This window comes from Leptodactylus fuscus, chromosome 10, assembly GCF_031893055.1.
Source record: "Leptodactylus fuscus isolate aLepFus1 chromosome 10, aLepFus1.hap2, whole genome shotgun sequence".
In the NCBI taxonomy this organism is placed as follows: Eukaryota; Metazoa; Chordata; class Amphibia; order Anura; family Leptodactylidae; genus Leptodactylus; species Leptodactylus fuscus.
Window position 1 is genome coordinate 31,880,479 of NC_134274.1, and position 26,184 is coordinate 31,906,662.

General features: G+C 45.2%; 2 protein-coding genes across 2 annotated transcripts in view; both read right to left on the bottom strand.

Moving 5' to 3' along the window:
* Positions 1–14,706, bottom strand: part of SGMS1 (sphingomyelin synthase 1) — a 190,914-nt gene extending 176,208 nt beyond the window's left edge. The window contains exon 1 of the mRNA XM_075257544.1: positions 14,544–14,706. The gene's annotated coding sequence lies outside the window, so the exon portion shown is untranslated. The remainder of the gene's footprint in view (positions 1–14,543) is intronic.
* Positions 14,707–18,246: 3,540 nt separating this feature from the next.
* Positions 18,247–26,048, bottom strand: C10H8orf76 (chromosome 10 C8orf76 homolog). The gene is made up of 6 exons (XM_075258670.1): positions 25,913–26,048; positions 25,482–25,577; positions 24,047–24,190; positions 23,121–23,539; positions 20,326–20,458; positions 18,247–18,768 (listed from the first exon to the last, which is right to left on the bottom strand). Exons 1-6 carry the CDS (start codon positions 26,012–26,014, stop codon positions 18,610–18,612), a joined length of 1,053 nt encoding a protein of 350 aa, XP_075114771.1. The 5' UTR covers positions 26,015–26,048; the 3' UTR covers positions 18,247–18,609.
* Positions 26,049–26,184: the final 136 nt, after the last annotated feature.

Genomic DNA, 26,184 nt, shown 5'->3' on the forward strand with positions numbered 1-26,184 from the left:
AATCTCTCAAGTAACGGCAAATTCTGTGACTTTGTACTTCCTAGTGTCCTGTCCATCAAAAAGTCAAAACCCACTGGCTTGTTGAAGAATACAGGAAGTGAGAAGAAGAGACAGCAGGCAAACTGCAGAGGGAAATGAAAAAAACCCTTAACGTCAAAATAAGATGATCAATTATTCTTAATTATAATATACAATTATTGACACTGTATAATTAATTAGATGCAGAGCTTTATGGTCCGGAATGTTCTTAACATTGCAGACCATACTAGACATGGATAGACACACACCAAGTATACTAGATTCCCATAGATTATTATATGATACTATATGTAGTATGAACATGTGCCACACATTGCTATCCAAGAAGAACCTTACAATATACATCTTGAAGGAAACTCCAATTTTGGTCACTAGAACCGTAAGCTGCCATATCATAAGATAACCAGACCCGTGTGGCTGTACTAATCCATGATCCTTTCTATTTCATGGCTTCTACACCAGTCCCATGAAATCACAGTCACAGACGTATTATCTCCTTTATTATTTCCTTCTTATAATTCAATTCAGGTTGAAAGACACAATTCTTGGCCAAGCAGAGCTGAAAATTATATTTCCTGGAAAAGAAGCTCAGTAATAATATTACTGCGACATGAATAAGGAACTCCATGACCTCCATTCAGTCCTGCACATGCAGTACATACAGACACAGCACACACCGATAGATTCATTCTGGAGGTTTTACGTTTTTTACATTCTAGTTGGTATTTTTTATTTGACTGTGTAAATGTCACATGAGAATTAGAAAGGAAAAAAAACCTGTACGAGATCGAATAATAAGCGACTATGAATATTAAATTAGGAATTTGCATAGAAATCAATTCAGCTTCTTTATTCTATGGAAAGTCTCTACAATGCCAAAGATGAGGAACCGGAAATACTTGTACACAGATAGGTGACTGCTTGACTACAGAATCAGCAACCTTCAAGATGGCTGATCTGCTCCACATCACAGAAGGAAGAGCTGCTCTGGAGCACAAACTCTTGTTTTGACACCCAGGACCCCATGGACCAGCCAGATTGCCGCTTCACAGGTCATTTGACGACACGTTAAGCTGGGTTCACACCTGCGTTCATGTCTCCGTTCTATGGTTTCCGTCTTCTGTATGGCAGAAGACGGAAACCATAGACCGGGTCCGGCCGTGAGCGGCGGTGAGCGTTTTAGGCTCTCCGCCGCGAAACCGGATTTTTTTTATCCGGACACAGAGTAGTGCATGTCCGACTCTGTGTCCGGATTATAAAACCCGGTTTCGCGGCAGAGAGCGCAAAACGCTCACCGCCGCTCATGGCCGGACAGCTTTCTCACCCATTCAAATGAATGGGTGAGAAAGTCTCCTGCAGGTTTCCGTCTCCTGCATCTGTTTTATGCAGGAAACGGAAACCTGCAATAAGGACAGATGAACGCAGATGTGAACGAGCCCTTAAAGGGATTCTTTTTTTTTTTTAACTGTAATTTTTATTGAAAATTTTTGTAGACAGAACAGGGGAGAAAGGGAAGGGGGAAGGAGGAGTCAAAATCCCTGAAGGATACAATAAGCATCCCAGTTAGACCACATAGCCTGAAAAGCGTCCAGAGTATGATTTAGGGATGCAGTGAGGAGTTCCATGCTACACACGGACTTCGTCCTAGCTATAAGATCAGACTCTAGGGGGGAACACGCCGCTTCCAGTGAAGGGCGATTAGAGTTTTAGCGGCCGTACAAAGAAAGAGGAACAACTTCGATGTCTTTTTGCCCAAATGCCTAAGAGGAAGGTTAAGCAAACTAGGAGATCCAACGGGACACCCTGAAGGAAGAGGGTATTCAGTAATGGACTGAGCAGCAAGCCGAAAGAGGCAGATACATGAACAGTCCCAAAAGATGTGATACAAAGACCCAATTTCTGTCTGGCGCCGCAAGCAACTGGGGGGGATGGCAGGTTTCAAGGAATGGAGTGGCACTGGGGGATGATGCCAGTGCATTAGGAGCTTGTACTGGGTTTCACGGTAGGAAATGCACGTGGAAGAGCTGGCTGCACGGGACCAAATAATCTGCCACTGACCGAGCGAGATCTGCCTACTTAGAGCCTCCGACTACCTATCCATATACCTGTGGGAGACAAAAGGACATCCCCCTGGGGAGGAAAGTAGACTATATATATCAGAAATCAGTCCAGCCGTGGAGGTGTCTGCCCGACATAACTTTTCGAAAGCAGTGGGTGAAGAAACCTTCAAGGATCCAAACTGAGAAAAAACAAAATGTACAATCTGCCGGTAGTGCAGTCATTCAGACGCAAGTAAACGTAGCTCGGAAGTGAAATAGTCAAAGGGCCTAAGCTCCAAGGACAGAGGATCAACCAGATCCACGATATGGAAAAGACCAAGCTTACTCCTGGTCTTCACCATAGATGTAGTCAGACCACCAGGGAGGAGCGGATTATAGAGGAAGGAGATCAGAGACGAACACGGGGAGGCTAGGGGCAAAAGTTTTGCACAAGTCAACCAGACGGCTCTTGTGAAGCGAATAGGCCCTAGGAGAGGAACAGAGGGAGGAGGCGGAGAGCAGGACCACAAAAAGGCATTAGGAAGGACCGGGGCTAGCCACAGTTTTTCAATTTTGACCCACTTCGTGTAAGCAAGATAAGGGTGCATTCACACTGAGTAAACGCTAGCTTATTCTGAACATAAAACACGTTCAGAATAAGCGGCGTCTAAAGCAGCTCCATTCATTTCTATGGGAGCGGGGATACGAGCGCTCCCCATAGAAATGAATGGGCTGCTTCTTTCACTCCGTGCAGTCCCATTGAAGTGAATGGGGAGTGCCGGCGTATACGGCAAGCTCTGCTCATGCCGGAGCGTACACGCCGGCACTCCCCATTCACTTCAATGGGACTGCACGGAGTGAAAGAAGCAGCCCATTCATTTCTATGGGGAGCGCTCGTATCCCCGCTCCCATAGAAATGAATGGAGCTGCTTTAGACGCCGCTTATTCTGAACGTGTTTTACGTTCAGAATAAGCTAGCGTTTACTCAGTGTGAATGCACCCTAAGAGGTCCAAAAGGGGATACAGCTCAAGTGGGAGGCTCCATAGTAATGCACAAGATGAGGGACCGCCAACCCCCCCTCACCCTTACCCAAGATCATGACAGAGTGGGGGATACAATGTCTCCTGCCGTTCCAAATAAACTAAAAGATTGACCTCTGGGGGGTGCGAAACTCCGAGCGGGGGACTGCTATCGGGAGGGTCTCAAAGAAATATAAACGTTTAGGGAGGTGGGACATTTTCACAGCCGAGATGCGGCCCATGAGGGATAATGGCAGGGGGCGCCATTTGTTGAGGAGAGTCTGCAGGTCACTAAACAAGCGAGGGAAGTTGACTGAATAAAGAGTAGAATAGGAAGAGGATAGCTGAACCCCTAGGTAGCGAAGGGAGCAAGAGCGCCACTGGAAGTTGAAGTTAGACCGGAGGAGCTGGAGAGTGGCCGAAGGGATATTCAGTGGATGGGCCTCAGTCTTAGTAGGATTCACTTTATAGCCGGATAGGTCGCCATAGGCCTTCAATTCCCGCATAAGGTTAGGGAGGGAAGTGTGGAGATTAATGAGAGTTAAGAGGACATCGTCCGCAAATAAACTAATTTTAAAATCCCTATCCCTTACCTTCACGCCAGAAATGTCTGGGCTAGAGCGGATACGGGAGGCCAGGGGTTCAATGCATAACGCATCCGGAGGTTGTACAATTTCGAATAGTAGTCCTGACACAGTGAGGCAATGGTATCAGGATGATGGTGCAGGACACCATGAGGGTCGCGAACGGCATGGGGGGGTGGAGGAGACCCGGTGATCACGCAAAGTTTTAGCTAGAAGCGTATGAGCTTTGTTACCTCGTTCATAATAACGTTGACAACTATACAGCAGCAGGCGTTGGACATGCTGGTTCGCTAAATCACTAAGTTCTGCCCTAGCTGCAACAAGGCGGCAAAGGCTAGAAACTGAAGGGGAGGAGGAGAGGCGAGTAGAGAGCACCCTTATTTGGGATATCAGGGCAGCCTCCTTAGCCTTTTTGTCTTTCTTCTGTCTAGTAGCCAACGCTATACAGTGACCCCTCATGACCGCCTTATGTGCCTCCCAAAGGATGGAGACAGAAGGGACAGAGTGGGAATTAAAAGCAAAATATTTTCGAGGATGGGCACAGATGGTGTTGCAAGAAGGTTGAGAGTGAAGAAGAGACTCATTTAGTCTCCAGTGGCAGCGCCTAGCATGGTTAGACGCCGAGGAAAGTGTCAATGTAACGGGGGCATGATCCGACCAAGAAATGGAAACCCTAACGATATGGGATCCGCCATTCCTGTAGTAGACGGAGCAAGGGGCGGAGGTGGCGCCTTTTTGTAAAGTAATCCAGGAAAAGTCCTGATATAGCTGGATCTTAGCTCCATCAAAGTCAATGTACTTTGCAGCTCTGGCATTAGCCAAAATCAGTTCCTTCAGCGTAAAGTCATGCACACAGCAAATAACATCCCTTGGGGCGGATCCAGAGCCCTTGGGGCACAAAGCTCTGTGAGCGCGGTCCAATTTGATCTTATGGGTGCGAGGCTCTTGTAGCAAGGAGTTAAAGATAGCCTCCAGAGTAGCAGGTAAATCCTCCTCGTGCGTAGCCTCTGGAAGACCTTTAACACGGATATTATTCCTCCTTCCTCTGTTGTCCAAGTCTTCCACATGGCGCTGAAGGTCAAGAGAAAGGTGAATCTGAGACACGATCGAGTCCTGCAGATGAGAAATAGAAGTACGGGTCTGACCATGGTCGTCCTCCAGGGTCTCCACTCGGGAAGCAATGTGGTGGAGATCCTGCCGAAGCGCCGAGATCTCAGACCAAATTTCAGTGCGGATTTCCTTGCGGCAGACCGCAGTGACCTCAGCAATCAGGGAGTGAGTGAGGAATTGCAGCCTTTGAGGCGGAAGAGAAGATGAAGAAGCAAATATGTCCTCGTGTTGGATTTGGGAGAGTGGAGGGTGGGAGTGAGGGGTGGCTACCGCATAAGGTGACATACGGGGGGGGGGGGTCGCCCCAACAGCAGTATCAAGAGTCCTCATCAGGGGCCCAGGAGGAGGGGGGACACTGGGCTACCTGTTGCAAGTACCCTGTCCCAAATTGAAGAGAAGGTACCTGTATAGGAGGTGAGGCATGTGCAGAGGCAGGAGCAGGGGCCACAGGGTTGGAGGAGGCGACAAGTTCGATCCCTAGGTAGGGTGCCACAAAGTCCTGAAGAGCAGGGACATCCAATACAGCAGGTGGAGGGAGAGAGGTAGTAGGCTGCACAGAGGGGGAAGCTGCAGTGCCCAGCAGCTTTGGAGGAGCAGTCACAGGAGACGTCGGCGCCATTTTGGATGGAGAGGCCCTAGGAGAGAGCAGCCCAGCCGAGGTCATCACCGAGTCCGAGGGCCGGGAATCCGGTGAAGAAGGCAGTCGGAGGCTAGTAGCAGGCATCAGAGCGGCAGTGGAGCCCAGGGAGAGCAGCGACGGAGCCAGGAGTGGTGGAGGTGGCGGCGTGGCCTGCAAAGATGGCTGCCACCTCGTGGTAGGCCGGGCTGCAGGTCCAAAAGCTACAGGCGGGACAGGAGCCGAGCAGAAACACGTCCGGCTTCATGCAGGTCCAAGCCAAGCATGGGATTCTATCATTAGAATAGCCTTAAGAAAGAAATATTTCTGCTCCGCCCCGCCATTCCGTTGATATACTGGTTGATACCCAGTGATGCCTCCATCTTCTACAGTTGTGCCTCTCCGCCGCGTCCTTCATGTAGTTTTCTTCCGGCGAGCCTGCGTTCGGAATCTAAACTCCGTGCATGCACAGTCTGCTCTGCCATCGGGCTTCAGGCAGAGCTGATTGCGCATGTCTGTTTGCCATTTTACTGTGGCCGCTTACAGGCACAGTATGCTTGTGTAAGGGCTTCAGGCAGTCCCATTTAAGTGAGTGGGCTGAGCAGATATACCAAGCACAGCTATTGTAGAAAGGCAAGTAATGAAGAGGCTGCAGCGTTCACCCAAATAAAGGAGTCTCATCAAACAGCTGACTGGCGCTAATGTCAGACCCCTGCCGATCTTACATTGGTTACCTATCCTAAGGACAGGAAATCAATTATGTAGTCTGGAAAACTACCATAGGGAATGAATCAATTTGCACTGTGCATACTGGACTAGCTGCTGCTTTCGGACAGGACATTCATCTCTTAACTTTATTTTGCAGGTCCGTGCTGCAGTTTCTGAATTTTTCATTAAGCTAACTGTGCTCAGAAAGCACAGGAGGCATTCCCCCTGTGTTCAGAGCACAGCAATGTCATCCATTCCAGTGCTGCCTCTGTCTTCTGCTCCTGACGCGTCTGCTTCTCTTCACTCCTCTTCTTACACTAGACCACTGCAAAATGGGCAGCCAACTACGCATGTGCCGCCACCATTTTGCGGTGGTCTCTTACCCGAGGCAGCTCTGGAATGGATGACAATGCTGTGCTCTGAGCACAGAGGGAACGCCCATTGTACTTTCTGAAAACAATTAGCATAATGAAGAAAAGAAGAAAAATTTGAACGCGCCAAACTGCAAAATAAAAGTAAGAGATGAACGGCCCTTCTAAAGGTTATTGCTACGTGCTTTTAGTTTAAAAACAAATTCAATGAAAGAATCCCTTTAAATGGCTTGGCCAAGGTTTATTGTTATCTCTTTCCAATGGGATAAGGTATAAAATGCTGATGGGGTAGGGATGTCCGACCGCTGGGACCCCCACTAATTACGAGAATAGAGGTCCTGTCCAAAAGGAGCAGCTAGTCCTGTATACACAGTGCAACTCAATCCATTCCTTATGACACTGCCGGAGATAGCTGAGCACTGTATTCTGGCAGTCACATAAACACAGTCTTGGCCTGGCTCTCCATTCAGACAGGGGAAGAGGAGCCTTTCTTGTAATGGATGGGTGTCCCAGTGGTTTAGGCATCCCACCCCTCCCCATCAGCCTTTAGCCAAATCCCTTAATAGGTGTAGTACTATAAGTCTGGAGGTGCAGAGCGGCAACATTATGGATATATAGTGTCACCTGCAATAATACGCTAAATCAAACAAACCACTGGCTTTAAGAAAAGCTCAGTTTACGGGTGCATTCACACTGAGTAAACGCTAGCTTATTCTGAACGTAAAACACATTCAGAATAAGCGGCGTCTAAAGCAGCTCCATTCATTTCTATGGGAGCGGGGATACGAGCGCTCCCCATAGAAATGAATGGGCTGCTTCTTTCACTCCGTGCAGTCCCATTGAAGTGAATGGGGAGTGCCGGCGTATACGGCAAGCTCTGCTCATGCCGGAGCGTACACGCCGGCACTCCCCATTCACTTCAATGGGACTGCACGGAGTGAAAGAAGCAGCCCATTCATTTCTATGGGGAGCGCTCGTATCCCCGCTCCCATAGAAATGAATGGAGCTGCTTTAGACGCCGCTTATTCTGAACGTGTTTTACGTTCAGAATAAGCTAGCGTTTACTCAGTGTGAATTCACCCTACGAGTGTATTCCCCAAAACTTTATACTGCCGACAGGTGGGAGTCCAGGAGGTGCAGCCCACACCCCTCAGACATCTATCACGTGAACTGTGGGTAAATCAGCTGGAAAGAACTACTTTAATGAGATTAATAATATAATGACACATGACATTAGGTATTGCTCAGTTTTTTTTTAAACTAGAAACAGTGCCTCTCGTATTTATGGTCTATGCTGGTATTACAACTGGTCGGAGATATAATACCAGATATAACAAGAACATGAGTGGGACCATTTCTGACTTGTTTTAGTCTAATCTGACATATCCACTTTCCGCTTACAATATATCTGTGCTTTAACCTTTAGCATGGACTCCTCCTCAGTGCACAGCTCATGTGTTCAGTGTCAGCTCAGGCGTCACGTCCACTTGCTACCAAATCACTATGCGTGTATAGTATACGCCTCAGTGTAACAAATCTGTAATATATACTCCGAGCTCTCCTCCTCCTCTGGACACCGGCCAACAATACCACAGTACCAGTAACGTGCTGCCAGGATCCCTCCCCAGAGATGGCCGGATGAATGCATGTGACAAGCAGTAGAGTACAGCATGAAAGACGGCTTGTAAATACACAACAGTCTGTGTCTTATAGCCGGGCTCACATGCCATATACTGTACTGACACTATATACAGGCAGCTTTGTGTTATGGGGAGTGACATGCTATCTCTGCACTGTACTCGCTCCTGTAATGTAAGGAGGTCAGAATAAATCTAATACATCCTAACCATCCCTGGCACATACAGTAAGTGACTTCATATATAAAGACAGACGTCACATAAAATAGCAAGGAAATACGTCAGATTCCAAATACACATATGTATATATTATAAGAATGTAAGTTATATAACATAGTTATATAATAAAATAATAGTAGTGGTAAGGAGATATTGTATAGTAAGTTATTTTACTGTTTTTAGATGAAAATAGTACTAGGCTGGCCATATACTATTCCCCTGACCACCTAATACACATGCACACTCAGCTGGACATGTACATGTACTGCATACTTGCCAACTCAACAAGTGAGAGTCACCCAAAAAATGGGGCGTCCTCCCAGACGAGCTGGCTTATCTCCCAAGCATCTGCCAGGATCTCTGTGATTCTACACGTGATGTGGGCACGCAATGTGCCAGTCATGTCACAAAATGGGGGCATGGACAGGACACTGCCTTGCATAGGCCACAAAAAGGTGCTGTAGCTTCTGCAATGTCGGCATGGCCCCCCCCTTAAAATTTTTACTGCATGGAAAACGTGCTCTTCTCCCAGAGACCGCTTACCAAATATCGGTATATGATGTACTGATTCAGGAGAGGGTGGCATGGCCCTATTACACTCCTATGGCAGGGGGGTTATCTCCTCTAGAACAAAAGGATCGGGTATATTGAAACCCACCTGCGCGAATCTCAGGTATTTTAGGCCTGGTTCACATCTGCGTTCGGTTGTCCGCTTGGGGACCCCTCGAATGGAATACCAAACGCATTAAAAAGCGGTGAACAATGAAACAACACGGACCCTATAGACTGTAATGGGGTCTGTGTGTTGACCGCACAAATCATATGGAGAAAAAAGACCTTCAAGCAGTACTTCTCTCTCCGCATAATTCCTGTGGACACCACGTAGAACACATACGGACCCCATTACAGTCTATGGGGTCCATGTGGTTTCTCTGCTAAACGCTTTCGGTATTCTGTTCGGGGGGTCCCCAAGCGGACTCCCTAACACAATACCGAACGCAGCCGGGCCTTAAAATGTAGAAGCGTGCTCCTGGTGCCATAGGCTACCAAGGTAGTAGCTCTACCTATATTATATCTGAAGATATCAACAGCTGAAAAGACAGTAGAGATATATGAGCTGTATATATGTACACTTTACTTCCCCAATATCTGCCAGCAGGCAAGACTGTAGCCAACAATCTAATGGATGTTCAGTGACATGGCCTGACTCTAACACAGGGGTAGGGAACCTTCGGCTCTCCAGCTGCTGTGAAACTACAACTCCCATCATGCTCCATTCACTTCCATGGGAGATTCAAGAACAGCAGAGCCAGTATGCATGCTGGGAGTTGTAGTTTTGCAACAGCTGGAGAGCCGGATGTTCCCTACCCCTGTTCTAACACTTATGGCTAGCTGTAGAAATCTGCAGACATGTACAATCATCTAAGAAATAAGTTTGTCAACTGCTACAGGTGATTGAATAAGAACATCATACAATACAAAGTAATGGGAAGTTACAAGATAATTTCCTTCTCATGTGGGAAGAAGCAGGATTCTGAAGAAGATGAGCAAGAGGCACCGCGGTTGTTACATAACACAATGTGGTTCAAACCGGAAACACTCTACATATAAGGCGATATACACATGTCGCTGTTAAATGTAACACATTTTGGGGGCTGACATGCAGATTTATTTATTTTTTATGTAGATTGTGAGCCTCATATAGGGATCACAATGTACATTATTTTTTCTCCTATCAGTATGTCTTTACAGAATGGGAGGAAATCCACGCAAACACGGGGAGAACATACAAACGCCTTGCAGATGTTGTTCCTGGTGGGATTCGAACCCAGGACTCCAGCTCTACAAGGCTGCAGAACCAACCACTGAGACACTGTGTTGCCCCAACTGACATTCAGATTTCTGCTGTGAACTGGCCGCAGATCTGCACAAGTATTTGCCCCACTGGGACCTTAATTCCCTCAATGGGACTAAGGCTCCGCATGCTATGCCCATATCACGGCCCCATACACATGACTATGTATTATCACATGTCTATGTAAAGAGCTGTGAACTTAGGAGCAAAATTCAGGATAGTTCCTATACCTGTCCGTTTTGTGTACCATGCTCACTACAAGCAATGAATAAGTCTGGAAGGCACAGGTGGCACACAGATATCATCCATGTACCGTCTGCGCCATTTTACCTAAACCTTGGCTTTGACATGCAAAATCTGTGAAAGAAATGCACACGCTTCTCATCTCCACCGATATTTTTTTTAAATGAAATGAAAACGGGCCAGGATTTTTTCTAGAGCATGTGGAGGGGGTTACAAAAATCTTATTAACACATATTCCAACCCTGATGTGTGAACATATGCTAAATGTTTAGGTATATATGAACGTGTCTAAAACCTCATCAAATATGTGACATGTGAACATACTCTAACTCTTTGGTCATGGATGCCCGCTCACAATAATGACCAAGTGCTACCATGGCTTGCTTTGTGACAACCGTGTTTTAAAAGCCCTATGCCATGAAAATCGGAAGAACCATGAGGCACGGCCAGAACTGATATCATCGGTGGCTTTTCCATTGATAACTTACAATGCAACACCTGTATCTATAACTGGAAGGTTCACTTCTATGCGGATTTACAGGATATGACATTGCATTATTATTAGGAACACAGGGTCACAGTATTTGTGATTGTACTTATTGGATATGCGCCCATTCATGTGCTGCAAAATTAGTTGCAAATATTTCGGCAACTGTCCCAATCACCCAAATTGGGTTTGCAGAAACCCATGTACATAGTACAGAAAAGACCTTTAATGCTAGTGTTCGGGTTTCCGTTCTGCAGGTCCACTTGGGGACCCGAAAACTGGAAATCCAGTGTGCTTAAAAAAGCACTCACCCGCGGACCCATTAGACAATAATGGAGTCTGCCAGATTTCTGCTTGGTTTCCGTCCGAAAAATGTGGAGAGAAAAGTCCTGCTTGCATTTTTCAAGTAGAAAGGGGAATGGAATCCCCGAACGTAGAGCGAATGCTAATGTGAACCTAGCCTTAAATGTACAATACGGACCCATACATTTCAATGGGCCCCTACACAAAGCCGTAGTTTTCAGCTGTGTGTCCAGGCTGAACTGAAGAGCTACAAAATATGGAGCAGGCCCTATACCTGTCCAGAGCTGCGGCTTTTGTCAATTCATTTTCAAGGTATGAGTCAGTAAAAACCACGAATACCAATCCATGTGTCATCTGTGCCATTTTTACTGACCCGTACACAGCACACGGTCATGTACAGGAGGCCTTAGGGTATGTTTAGAGTTTTTTGCCAGCAGATTTTGACGCGGAATCAGTCTCAAATTCTGCCAGCAAAAATGGCTCCCATTGACTTCAATGGGAGCTGCTCACTTTTTTTTCTGCTAGCTAGTAGCGGAAAAAAGAAACGAGATGCCCTATCTTGCCGCGGCGTCCGCGGCTCGAGACACGCTCCTGTTCAGGCCTAATCAAGAGTGGGATGCTGCGATGGGAGTTTGCATGGCGGAAACCATTTTCCGGCATGTGAACATACCCTTAATAAGGCCCCACCTCACTATAGGGGATCAAAAGTAGGGCAGGATAAACTCCTTCCATGATGTGTATAGGGACTCACCTCCAACTGGAAACACCCGGCGGTCAGTTTATGAATAAACGCCTGTAAAGCGCTGCAAAATATGGTGGTGCTATATAATAATAATCACAGAGGAACAGCACAATGGAGAATTATAGGATGCTCCAGAATTATTTCACAGGAAAACGATGTTCTAAAACAGACACATGAGAGCGGCTATAAGATCATCTTTACAGGGTCATTTCTGTTGATGGCCTATACACCTAACGCTGGGTTCACACCTGCGTCTGGGGTCTCCGTTCTGTGGTTTCCGTCTTCTGCATGCCAGAAGACGGAAACCACAGACCGGGTCCGGCCGTGCGCGGCGGTGAGCGTTTTGCGCTCTCCGCCGCGAAACCGGATTTTTTTATCCGGACACAGAGTACTGCATGTCCGACTCTGTGTCCGGATTATAAAACCCGGTTTCGCGGCGGAGAGCGCAAAACGCTCACTGCCGCGCACGGCCGGACAGCTTTCTCACCCATTCAAATGAATGGGTGAGAAAGTCTCCTGCAGGCTTCCGTATCCTGCATCTGTTTTATGCAGGAAACGGAAACCTGCAATAAGGACCGACGACGCAGATGTGAACGAGCCCTAAGACGTTCTGCTGCTTGAAGGGGCTGTGGCTGTGTGATGTAATACAGTCTCATCCCATAGAAGTGAATGGAACAAGACTGTGACATCTCACAGCAACTATGAAACATATATATGCGATGTAAACAGTGAAGAAGTGCAGGACCACTGCGGACCCTTCAAACAGCTGATCGGTAGGAATCCCTGGTGCTGCCTACCCCCCCCTCCCATCTCTTACTGATAACCTATCCATAGGATAAGGCAGGGGTCAGTAACCGTTGGCACTCCAGCTGCTGTGAAACTACAACTCCCAGCATGCTCCATTCACTTCCATGGGAGTTCCAAGAGCAGCAGAACAGGTATGCATGCTGGGAGTGGTAGCTTTCCAACAGCTGGGGTGCAGAAGGCTACCTACCCCTGGATAAGGAATATGCAAATAAGACCTCATTGGCCCCTAGTGCCACCTTTTGGAAGGTAATGCCCTATAGATTAATATAAACTTTTCAAGGAAACCTAATAGGCATAATCTGGGAATAATAGCCAAGCCAGAATAAATCCTCCAAAAGGAAGAGGGTCGCACCTGCTGTTTTGAGATTGTTGCCCTTTCTGACACGTCTAGACCTCTCACACAGCCGGCTAGTACCCTGCTCTGCACTGACGACAGGCAACAACCTCGGAACAGCTGTCTGCGGATGAGAACCTCATCTTTTTGGAGAAATTATTCTACCTTGGATATTATGCCCAAATTAAGCTATGAGATTTCATAGAAAACCAGGCATTGACCTATAGGGAGCTACATTGCAAAAGGTGGTGCTAGAGCAATTTCCTCTTTTTCACCAATGAAGTCTTAGTTACATAATCCTTACCCAGAATTCTCAGAAGGGCCTGCATGGTCTAATAAGTCCCTCGGTAATGAGACATAGTACCCCCTTCTATGCCTAGGATAAGCCATCAATAATGATGAACAGGATAACGCTTTTATGCAGAAAAGAACCCTAATACAGTGTATTGCATGAGTCCTTATAATCCATTTTATGGGTCTATGGCCCGTACTCAAAGCTTAGAGGTAACCAACAGGTGCTGAACTTGACTTCACTAGATACACAATGTGAATAGTGCCTTACTTTTTGTTTACCTGCAGTGGCCTCAGTGGCTCCACAAATCTACAGCCATAAGACTATTCGGAACATCTACACCCCAGGAATCTTCCATAAACCTGGCACTGACATAACCCCGAAGCCATTACGATCCACTTACACCAGGACAGGAGCCTTTGTAACTATTCTAGAGCTCAATTAATAAAAGCAGCCATATTTATAACAGCAAGAACAAATATTTATAAAGCAGACTATACACAAAGGAAGCGCAACCCAAGAAGTCAGACACATGTCACAAATGCCAAGAACTAAGTGGACAAGTCTGAGCATCGTCATATCATCTAGTGATCCATTCCTTTAAGGAAATCTTATAAGACAGGAACAGACACTGGGGCGGACGACACATATATGTTCCCTGTGCTGTAGGATATTACGGATATTAGACTGCATATAAGGGACTGTTCAGGTAGATTAGTAAGGGGGGTGCACTAAACTGAGCTTTGGACAGCGGCGCCCCCTGCTGTACACAGATGAATGCCCTGTGCCACCTGTGACTATCACATTTAGCACATTCTCATGGCTTAACTATGGCAAAAGTTTTCGGTCCTGACAGTGACGTCCCCAGCACAATGCCATGTGATAGGGAATGTTGATGTGACCGGTCAGTGGGTTTGTAGCTGTGATGCCCATAACATTCAGTGGATGGCACCTTTATATACCCTGGCAGCTGTATCTGATCTGCCCCTAGCACCCCCTGCACTGACCCCAGCCTGTCCCCCCACCCAGGAACATTCAGTTGAGCCCCAGCTGCCCTGGCATTGCCCCAGATCTGCCCCCACCATGCAGGGACATTGGCTTGCACCTGCCAGGCTGGGACATGGGCTGGTTACTCACTTGTGCCAGCTGCAGCAGCTCCCGATGCCCGGCGGGGAGATAGATGGATGCAGGATGAGGTTCTCCCTGCTAGGTGGGGGCGGGTCACTTGGAGGATTTCTCCCCAGGGCTCCCCGGAGTGTGGGCGGAGAGAGAGGGCGGCTGTGATCTCTCCTGCCCACAATTCACAGCGTTACTATCAAACTGGGAGACTCCGTGATGACAGCAAGAGCAGAGCCGAGCAGCAAGATTCCTGCCTGGAAAAGTCTGGCGCCACCTAGTGACCAGCGGCCTCACCTGCACTCCTCTAATGGATGCAAGGCCAACGCCGGGAACACACTGACTCCACCTAGCGGCGATGTCATGTCATGTCAGCCGGAGATAGACGTGCAGCCTGGATGGTGGGAGGGAGCGAATCGTACAGAGGATGGGACCGACACGATCTGACTGTACAGAGAGGAGTTCATGGACTCCATCCTCATATGCATGCTTGTATGTATTTATAGTGCATGTATCAATCTGATGTGTATCCTCCCCATATATACAACCTGTGCTATAAATAATACACCCCAATTCTCTGACAGTCCTTCTACACCACCAAACAGTGCTCTAAACAATACTGCCAACCATGGCGGAAATAACCATAGAGTGGAGTCTTTCTACAATACCGTACCTGGGTGAAGAACCGTAGGAGACCCCTTAGGCACTGGCATAACTATAGGGCTCACTATGGTTACAGACGTGACAGGGCCCATAATCCGGGGGGGCCACGGCTCAGCATCGCCACCTGTAGAGTAACTAAAGTCTTGTGTAAACCTTTGTCCGGCATCCCCTCCCTACAGCAAATTCTTGCTAATGACAGTTGCGGGACCCCACACAGTATTATATGCTCCACAGTGGTCCCCACACAGTATTATATGCTCCACAGTGGTCCCCACACAGTATTATATGCTCCACAGTGGTCCCCACACAGTATTATATGCTCCACAGTGGTCCCCAGATAGTATTATATGCTATTCTATTAGATGGTATTATACATCATTACGCCGCCGCGCCCGATGTCAGGCTGGGGTCCCAGTCACATGATGCAAGCATGCCAGAGAGGACGCTGAGCCCAGAAGAGGTGAGTATATGTATTTATTCTTTTCAGTCCCTGACTGCTATAATAGTGATCCAGGCCCCAGCCATCTTCAGCTGACCGCGGGCTCCATACCCCGCCAGGCCTGGTCGTGACCGCCCCCCCGGAATCCGCTATTGTTATTCCACTGATCACCACACGAGGACTGGTAACATTTCTTTGATCTCCTTTCTGATTTTCTTTCCTGGCTGCTAGTCTGTGCCTTGTAAATGTATTGCCCCTGCCCCTGGTGCACTGGAGTGAGGAGAAGATTTACAATACACAGACTTCCACTGCCAGAAAAGAGTAAGTTAACCTATTGATGCCAAAAACAGCAGAGTTTAGTCAAGTAGGGATGGCATGGAGGAGTCTGGGGCACAATCAGTGTGGGGGCACTAAAGGGGATGATGTGACGCCTGTGTACATAGATATGTGGTCTTTATGGTGATCCGACCCAGATAAAGAAGGAATGTATATTGGTAAGATGTACAGTGGTAAGGGGGACATGTCTAACCCGTATGAGCAGTGCGCCCAATTACCGTATTGCAAATTGTGGTAAAACTGCACATTTGGATTCATTAATCAACGGCAACGTCTGAATATACCCTAATGGAGTATTCATATGTGGCAGATTTGTTGCAGAAATTTCTGCAACCTACAATCTGTTCCATACATCTAAATGGGGCTTTGGCGGCTAGCAAATGGATTTATGCATCCCCATGTAGATGAACCTTTTGCAAAAAAAATCTTCCACTTACTTAAAAGTGCCAGCCTATGATGAGGTATACAATCCCTAAATTGTGACCATCAGCATTATGTAATATATAAGATCCAGATCTCATACACAAATACATTATTATTTGATATATTCTTGGACTTTTACATATAGCATGAGACTATGCCAGAAATAGCATGTACCGGTCAGCACCAGACATGCAGATATACTTGTAGGTATTGCCCTATTCAGGCAGCGTTGTTATCTGCTGGGTCACCTCTTGCATGTATATACTGTGAATATCTCTTCCTTTAACCTGTTGTTTGCCATACATTTAGTGATGATGATCATACAAATAATCAGACTTGCAGACTCTCCCGAACGTAGAGATGTAATGTAAAGCTCCTAAACCCCAATGCAAAATCTGTACTGGCCCCTACCTGCATTGTGCCATTGTGAAGAGTGGTATATTTTATGCAGCAGAGGGACTTTTGGGGCACCCTCAGAATCCAGGTCCCAGTAGCAACCACTAGACCCCTAAGTTATGTCCTTGTTCACAAGGCTCATTAAAAAAAGGGGTGACCCTCCCAGACTCCCGAAAGAGCAAGGAATTAGCACATTGTTCATGTTTTGTGATTATATTTTTGTATGGAGGTCGGACAAAGGTCCACAAAACATTTCACTATTTGAGGATTGCATCGCCTGTATAAATACTGATATTGATTAAAATAAGAATTGCATGAAATCTGTGGTCACCCCTAGTAGTGATACAAGTGACACTAACGGCTCAGCAATAGGTATTGGATGGTGTATGCCCCTATTCCCAACTGTATCGCACCAACGCTTTTTTAATGTGTTACTTTTTTGACAATTAATGTCTAATCTGCACATCTGGAAGCACAACTAGTAAAACACTATACATAGTGGACTATTCCTGTCCATAGCGGAGACATAAAACATCATTGATAAATTAGTATCTCTTCTTAAAATGTGAACGCCATCATTGGCTTTGACCACCTTGAATGTGAGAAATAATAGAAACTATTTTCTTTACAATGTCTGTTCCCTTATTATACCTGTTATGTAAATTAACACCCTATCGATAAAAAGAAAGCTGCATCTCTAGCGCCACCTGTTGGAAGAGTGTCTGATTGTTGCCCACTGGTTTGGCTGGGTGAGAGGCATTTATGGAGATCTGGAGGGAGGGGGACTCTAGTATCACCTGCTAAAAGGTAACAAACCTATAAGTCAATACCGGACTGCACAATATGTTACCTATTAATGGGGCCCTAGTGTTAGAAGCATATGGCTGCTTTCTGCCAAAAATAGGTAGATGTAGTACAGAAAGAAAGTCCCCATAGGCCCCCATACACATAAAAGAAACGTTGGCCAGACTGCCACTGCCAAGAGATCTGACAGCAGATTAGTCTGTTGAATAAACATGGATACTCAAGTGAACTGAGCGTTCATGTGTATGAGTAGGAGGAAGGAATAGCAGACGGCCAAATGACACGTTGGCCAACTTTAAATGTCTGTGCTTTGTATTGCAATTGGGAATGGAAATTATAGAATTTTGGAGACTACGAAGCCTTCACCCCGTCAATAGTTCATGTCTGCTAGTCTTCTCTTCTGTTACTTCCATAGCTATATCTCCTTGTGCCTACTTACAAGTGCACAGCCCTCCTACACAGAGGTAAGAAAGCCCCTGGCCTCCAGCAGAACACCCCAGTAGCTCGGGAGACATTTTCCTTCTTCAGTGTTTTACAGTCATTTTGCATTGAAGGAAGAAAACATGTACAAGTGGGGAGGACAGGGTAGAAACTATTTTGAACAAATAAAAATTAAATAAAAAAAAAAAATAACTTTATTAAAAATATGTTTGCCCGTAAACCCAGAGTAATCGTAACTTATCAGACAAGAGTTCTTTAAAATGGCAGCCCAGACTCTCCTAATCCAACACAGTAAAACCATGGAGTGGCTGTATGTACAGTGTCTGTTCAGAGTACTGGGACATGTTGGAAACAGAGGCATAAGGGCTTCCTAATTATGACGTTGAGCCCCCCTTCCAATGTCATGTGACTGGGTAAGTGCTGCATCCATACCCCAGCCCATAATTGTATTTATACAGTTTGCATATAGATGTCAAAGATGGTGCCAATTATTGCAATCCATACCCAGGAGCTGACAGAAGAGGAAGGTCTTGCAAGCAATGTTCCAGCTGGTAGTTTGTGGTGCGGTTTGTTATCTGATCATCTTTACTCACTGGTCACTAAGATGGCGGTAATTTTCTGAAACCATTTGGCTCTGAACTCAGTTTCAGAAGGCATTGTAAAAGAAGTCAACGTCTGAGTAGTTTTTGAGTCTGTCTGTCCCTCTTCCTTTGTTCTTTCTGTTAACAGATCCTCACCCATGACCTAAGGCGTTAAAAAAATAGTTAATGAGTAAATATTAAACTTGAATTGATCACAAAGGATACATGACCGACTGCTCTCAGTAATGACATGCTCTTTGTGAAGAGGTCACCACTGAAGACTGGGATTTGCTGGAGCAGTCACCTGGCACAAATTGTGTGTGACTATCACCAGCTGGGAGGCCTGGAAACTCAAGAGTGAAGCTGCCGCCACCAACACTTTTTTTCCGTTGAGTTAGCACTCTTATTTATTAAAGGGATCCTATCATTGGATACCCTTTTTTTCCCTAACATGTAGGAATAGCCTTAAGAAAGGCTATTCTTCTCCTACCTTTAGATGTTTTCTCCAAGCCGCCGTTTGGTAGAAATCTGGGTTTTCTTTGGTATGCAAATGAGTTCTCTCGCAGCACTGGGGGCGGTCCACAATGCTGCGAGAGAAATCTCCAGCGCCGTCTCTATCTTCTTCTGGAACACCCTCTCACAGTGTTTTCTTCCGTCTTGAGGTCCAATCTTCTAGGTAAGCTGGTGTAAGTGGCCATCTTCTTGTGGCCCGGGTATGTGCAATCAACTCTGCCCGAGGCCCGATGGCAGAGCCGACTGCGCATGCCTAGAAGATTGAATCCCAGGACGGCAGAAGACGCATGAAGAGGATGTTCCAGAAGAAGATGGAGGTGTCGCTGGAGAGTTCTCTCGCAGCATTGGGGACGCCCCCAGTGCTGGGGCCCGCCCCCAGTTGTGCAAGAGAACTCATTTGCATATCGAAGAAAACCCGGATTTCTACTGAACGGCGGCGCGGAGAAGACATCTAAAGGTAGGAGAAGAATAGCCTTTCTTAAGGCTATTCCTACGTGATAGAAAAAAAAGGAATCCAATGGTAGGATCCCTTTAAAGGTGTCCCTTCAGTAGCTGTCAGTCGAACACTTTTTGGTCAATGGCTATTCTTCACAATTCCCTATACAAATGTGTACTTTGTTTGGTTGAGTCTTTATGAGTTTTTAATGGTGAATGGAACAAAGAATCAGCCATGTCAAAAGTCATCAGTCTGGACTGGACGTCCTTACACAGATTTCAGGCAGTCCCCATGAAATGAAGGCGTTCTACTGACTTTTCTTTTATATGTTTGACAGCCTTATGAATTTAGTGATACTGTATTAAATAAATCTCCATCTTCAGAACTGAATGCTATTAATGTATATAAACCTTATAACTGCACTCAAACCCATACATAGTCCCTTCCTCCCTCGCAGCTGTACAAAGTATGGGATCAACTAAATGAGGGTCCCCCAAAAAAACCTACCAATGTTAAACTTTCTTTGGGGCAAGGTTAGTTAATAGTTCAGGTAAACTGTAAAGCATGTGTGGTATCAGTATAATCCTGTATTGGGGCGTTCACATTACCACATTTCTCCTGCAATAGCTGCTGCAGTGATGTGCGGCCACCTCATGGTGTTCAGGTCCTTTAATCCACCTGATTGGTTATTATGGAACACTTTTTTCACAAGCTTTGGTCACGTGCAGCTAGTGTTACACAAGCAGCAGCGTACACATCATTTTACTGTACCTCCACTAGGAGCGTCTTTTGTTCTTCCGATAATCCGGACTTTTCCAGCTGCTTCTCTATCTTCTCCTGCGTCTTCAGATTATTTTCCAGTACAAATGATGCATGTTGGGGCTGTATGAACTGTAAGAGTAGCCTGTAACAAGAAGCAAAACTTCCCATAAGCCAATAAGAGCAATTTTACAGAAATAAGAATGCTGCAGCTCACTTTGGGTGTGATATACTTGCATGATACAATGGTATGGTAAGAAAAAGAAAGTAAGACTGCTATGTCGCCAGCATAATCTACTAAATGGCCAATCACGTGTCCCTACATTTCCAAGGCAGAGGAGTTGTTCCACACCGTGCAGGTAATCCAATAGTCTGAGATAAAGCATGTAAGGTGTAAGTTCTGCAAACTTGACCTTCAAAACTAGGCCTGGGGAGATGTGGTATGGCAATGTACAACATCTACTCAAGACTATTAAGGTAACGCTCTACCTCAGATTATTTTATTTTTTTTAACCCTTTAACAGACAACACACACAACCAAGATTAGGCTGTAGATTCTATTGTCCTTTAGATAAAGTGGTTTCACAGTGACCTGTACAAGGATCAGTCCAGAAAATAAAGGATACACTGTGTGATGCCTAGTGCAAGGTCTACATCACTGTGTAGGACTTCTACGCTTGGTGGGGAAGGAGGTGTTAAAATTTCACAGGCCTGAACATGCTTGACTGAAGCTTACTCTTTCCCTTGTGTTTTCCTTTCAGGCATAATACTTCTTCAGCGTCATAGTCCTGTACAAAGTAATAAATCTCCTTCTTCACCATTTAGGCAGCCTAAACATGTTAGCACCACTATTAGTGAAGGTCCCCCCTACCATCTTCTTTAGCTTTTTATTTGTACCTGCTGTCATTGTAATGCCTCCACCTTGGACCTGTTGTATTTCTATTATTACTGTATTATCCATGCTGCTGTAATACACTGAATTTCCCTATGGTGGGACTATTAAAGGATTATCTTATCTTAATGTGTTAGTACCTTCTACTTAAGATACTCAGAAAACAACCAGCTCAAATTTGGGCAGTGTATTAAGAAATTGAAGGCAAACCAGAAATGCTCCATACGACTCCCATACAAGGGGTTTAAACCTAGAGAGGGGACAACAATAAACTGTCGAGGTAGATGGAGGGGGACATTATACTGTGAGGGCAATGGGATGAGACATTATAATGGGGGTATATCATGTTAGGGTACTGTATGGGCGTTTTATTGTGTAGGGCCACTAAGAGAAATGGATGGGAATAGGCAGAGTCAAAGTAAAAGTGGGTGTGACTAAATTTACCACAGCGCCACACTTTGTCCTTTTCAAGTTGGGAAGTATGTATACAGTATATTAAAATATCATATCCACAAGGGTTGGTGTTAAGGCCCTTTTACATGGGTCAATGTGGGATGAATGATGGGCTCGCTGTTTTATGCATGAAAATAAACTGTTAGCAGTGCTATGCCTTGTGTAATCAGGAATGTGCTGTTGACAATAATGAATCTGTATGCGCCCCAATGATCATTCGTTCACACGCAAGACCAAAGGTTGCTCCAAAGTTTCAACTCACTTGCTAAATGATCAATCAAAATTTGTTATTGCCAGTGTTAAAAAGACCCCTAAAGGAACCTGTCACCATGATAATGCTGTGTAATCTGCAGGCAGCATGTTCTAGAGCAGAAGCGGAGCAGATTGATATATGGTTTTATGGGAAAAGATTCAGTATACCCTGCCATTTATTTTCTATTCTTTCTATGCTTACAATGAGTAATTGAGTCCAGTGGGCAGTGCTAACAGTGACTGATACCATAGCTATCTCTGTAGGCGCAACCACTGTTAGGACCAACAGATTACTCCTTCGAAGCATAGAAAGAACAGAGAAATAAATGATCAAATGACGGGAAAAAAACTATATATAAATATGTTCCGCTCCTCCTGCTCTATAACATTCTTCTTCAGATCAGATGCATTTATACGGTGATAGGTTTCCTTTAAAGAGGACCTTTCACCATTTTGCCCACAGGCAGTTCTATATACTGCCAGAAAGCTGACAGTGCGCTGAATTCAGCGCACTGTCGGCTTTCCCGATCTGTGCCCGGTGTGAAGAGCTTACGGCCCGGTACCGTAGCTCTTCTATGGTCAGAGGGGCATTTCTGACTGTTAGCCAGGAACGTCCTTCTGCCTTGCGGCGCCAATCGCGCTGTGCTGTGGAGCCGGGAGGAACGCCCCCTCCCTCTGCTCACACAGCTCATCCATAGACGAGCATTATCAGGGAGGGAGGGGGCGTTCCTCCCGGCTCCACAGTACAGCGCGATTGGCGCCGCGAGGCAGAAGGATGTTCCTGGCTAACAGTCAGAAACGCCCTTCTGACCACAGAAGAGCTACGGTACCGGGCCGTAAGCTCTTCACACCGGGCACAGATCGGGAAAGCCGACAGTGCGCTGAACTCAGCGCACTGTCAGCTTTCCGGCAGTATATAGAACTGCCTTTGGGAAAAATGGTGAAAGGTCCTCTTTAAGGGTTGCTACTCAGAGAGCGTTTGGTTAGTAATGTAAAGTTGACATATGTAAGGAAATGTCCACTGTCAAATAATGGGAAACAGCCTGGACAAGCAACCCCACGTAATATGTCATACACTCTCTACAAGCAGCAGCTCTCAAGAAGTTTTAAACAATACACAATGCAAAATTTCCTGACCGATCCTTCTAATAAAAAAGTTAATAAAACGCTTGGAACAAAAAGGTTGTTAGTGCATTGGTCCTGTACTTACCTTGCCCTAATGAAGGAGGCGCATGCCCATATCCAGATCTGCTCCCTATTTGTGCAGACTGACGACAATAAAGAGTCACTTTCATTACAGGGTCCTAAGACCAAGTTATCATCTTTGGACACAGTGGAACCTCTTATTCTAGCACTGTCATTGAGATGTTGCTTTGTTCCCAGTGATTTCTGACAGCATAAGCTGAATCTATCGCAGCTTTGAGATGGATCCTTGCAGTTAGCGATGGCGAGGAAAACACTCATGTAACACTCAGCCAGACAAATCCAGAACTGTGGATTCAATGGATGCAGAGAAATCAGTTGCTGCAAACAAGACACTTCTTCTTGTAAATTCCCCAAATGTTTGTGGATAGTTGCTTGTAGATGTAAGGCTCCAGTCAGGTGATCGGTGTTACTGACTCCTTTTGTCTACAAAGGAAGACAATTATTTTCAAGTCAGCACCAATATCAGCTCCATATATTTTATAGTAATGCAGTAGGGTCAAGTTCACTTGAATAAACACAAAGAAAACTTTTTCTGATCTAACACAACCAATCTATCACCAGGTTTATGCTACCCTAACCAAGCCAAGCACTGAGACTATGTATTCAATAGTACTGTGCATAGGGAAAAATCGTATTCTGCAGAACGTAGCCAGAGGAAGTGAGCAGCTCATGAAGATCTAAGACATTACAGAAATAACTTCACAACTTGGCTTCTGCTGCAGCTGATGAAGCGAAATATTACAGAAACTAGTGCAAGACATTCAGTATGTGATATGTGCTTGAGTCAGGGTTTCTTTATGCTGCCCTTAGACATGGCAGCTCATACTGTACTTGGTGAAAGACTCCCTTTAGTAACACATTCATTAACACTCAATCAATTCTAAGAGTATTTGACACTAATAAGCTATACAATGTCACTACAAACATTACCAGCATTTCTGCAATCTCCAAAGCTTCTTTATGTCTTCCCAAACGTATTAGACAGCGCGCCTGACTTTCCTGGACATCTCTTCTCATTGCATTGTTTGCCCGTGGTATAAGTGCGCAGCATTCGCTGTACTCATTAAATGCTTTCTAAAAACAGAAGTCAAAATTAACAGTGTAGCCATTCTACAAAGAAGTCACTTACATGAAAAATACCTCGAGTACATCAGTATACGTTATAGGTTCTAATATGTATACAGCAGTTCAGTAATACACAACTGTATTATCAAAATTGATCACTTAAAGGGTTGTCCATCAGTATTCTATTCTTCAGGATATATTATCAATAACAGATCTGTAGGGATCCAACTCCCAGAACCAATGACCAGGAATTTGTGGCAGCCACAGCGTACTAGAACTAACACAGCCACGTACGCTGTATAGTAGCTGGGAAAAGTACTGTAAGCTCAGTCTCAATCATCTAAAGTGAGCTTACAATAACTTCCCCAGCTGCTACACAGTGTAGGGAGCTGTGCTGGTTCCAGCACACTGCAATGTCTGCAAACAAGTGCTCGGCAGGGATGCTGAGGGGGACACTGAGGCCCAGTAATCTGATACTGATGACTTAACCTAATGTAGAGATGAGCAAGTACTATTCGAAAGTCCCGTTTTGAATAGCACGCACCCATAGGAATGAATGGACCCAGCTGGCACGCAGGGGGTAAAGCATTCATCCATTCCTATGAGTGCGTGCTATTCCAAATTGCAGTTTATCTCTAAGTAACACAACAGATGATCTGTGTGGAGTTCAGGACTTGGTTCGTCACAGATCACTGTGGATAGGTCATCAGTAAGGGCCTGAAAACCCCTTTGATAATTACAATATATTTCACTATATGCAAAGAAAAACAATTATTCACTGAATTAAGAATAACTAGAGAACCCATAAAAGATAGAACACCACACTTACAGTACTGTGCAAAAGGTTTTAGGCAGGTGAGACAAAATGCTGCACAGTAAGAAGTGTTAAAACGAAGGGAATGAACAAAAAAAATCTAAATGACATCAGTATTTTGTGTGACCACTTTGTGATGTGCAAGCCCTGGAAGTGATGATATGACCCCACAGAGTCCAGTCTGAGATGACATGAAGAGACAGATTGGAGCAAGCCTACACCCACAGAGGAGCTGGGCTTAGTTTATTATGTTTGGAATGAAACGCCCTGCAGAATTTCTTTAAAAACTATCTGCAATGTATACATAGAAAAACTGATAGAAGGCAAAGAACAGTCACACAAACTATTGATAGGAATCAGATGTCTGTTGTGTTCATTCCATTTATTTTAACACTTCTATACTTTGCAGAATTTTTCCACACCTGCCTAAAACTTTTTCACAGTACTGTATATTGTCAGATTTATAGAAACATTTTTTCCCCATACCTCAAAGTCCTCCTGCCTGTATGATAAATCTGCTCTAAATTTTAGTATTGTGTGCACTTCGACCAAGTCGTCTGCAGTCACGTCTTCATTAAACCACTGGGAGAAAAAGAGAAGGAAATTAGGAATAAGAAATACATAAAATGTAAATATGTAAATGCTATAAAAGTAAATATAAAATAATAATAATAATAATATATATCATAATAATAATAATAAATAATAATAATAATAAATATAATAATAATAATAAATATGATAAATAATAATAAATATGATAATAAATAATAATAATATACAAGTAAATACAATATATAATTAACACATAAGAAGTAACCAGCAGATACAAGCTATAATAGCAGCAGCAGCAGCAGCAGCACATGTCCCCCAGGCCCCAGCACAATACGCCATGTTGCTGCCCCCAGAAACACTACCTGCGGCTCGCACTGCTTAGCTGTATACGTCAGTCCGGTCTGACCAGTCCTCTCTCGGGTTTCTGAAAACACAGAATCCTCAAAGCAAAAATCACACTCCATGTTTCCTCCGGCTCTAATTCATCCTTGCACCGCACCGTCCTGCAGTACGATCTGTCCGCACGGAAACAAAGCGCTGTACAAAGGTTCCCTTGGACGCGCACATATCCCCTGAAGTCTGTGCGCAGGCGTGAGGACTACGCTTCTAACCGCGCGTGCTCTGTGAGAGATGG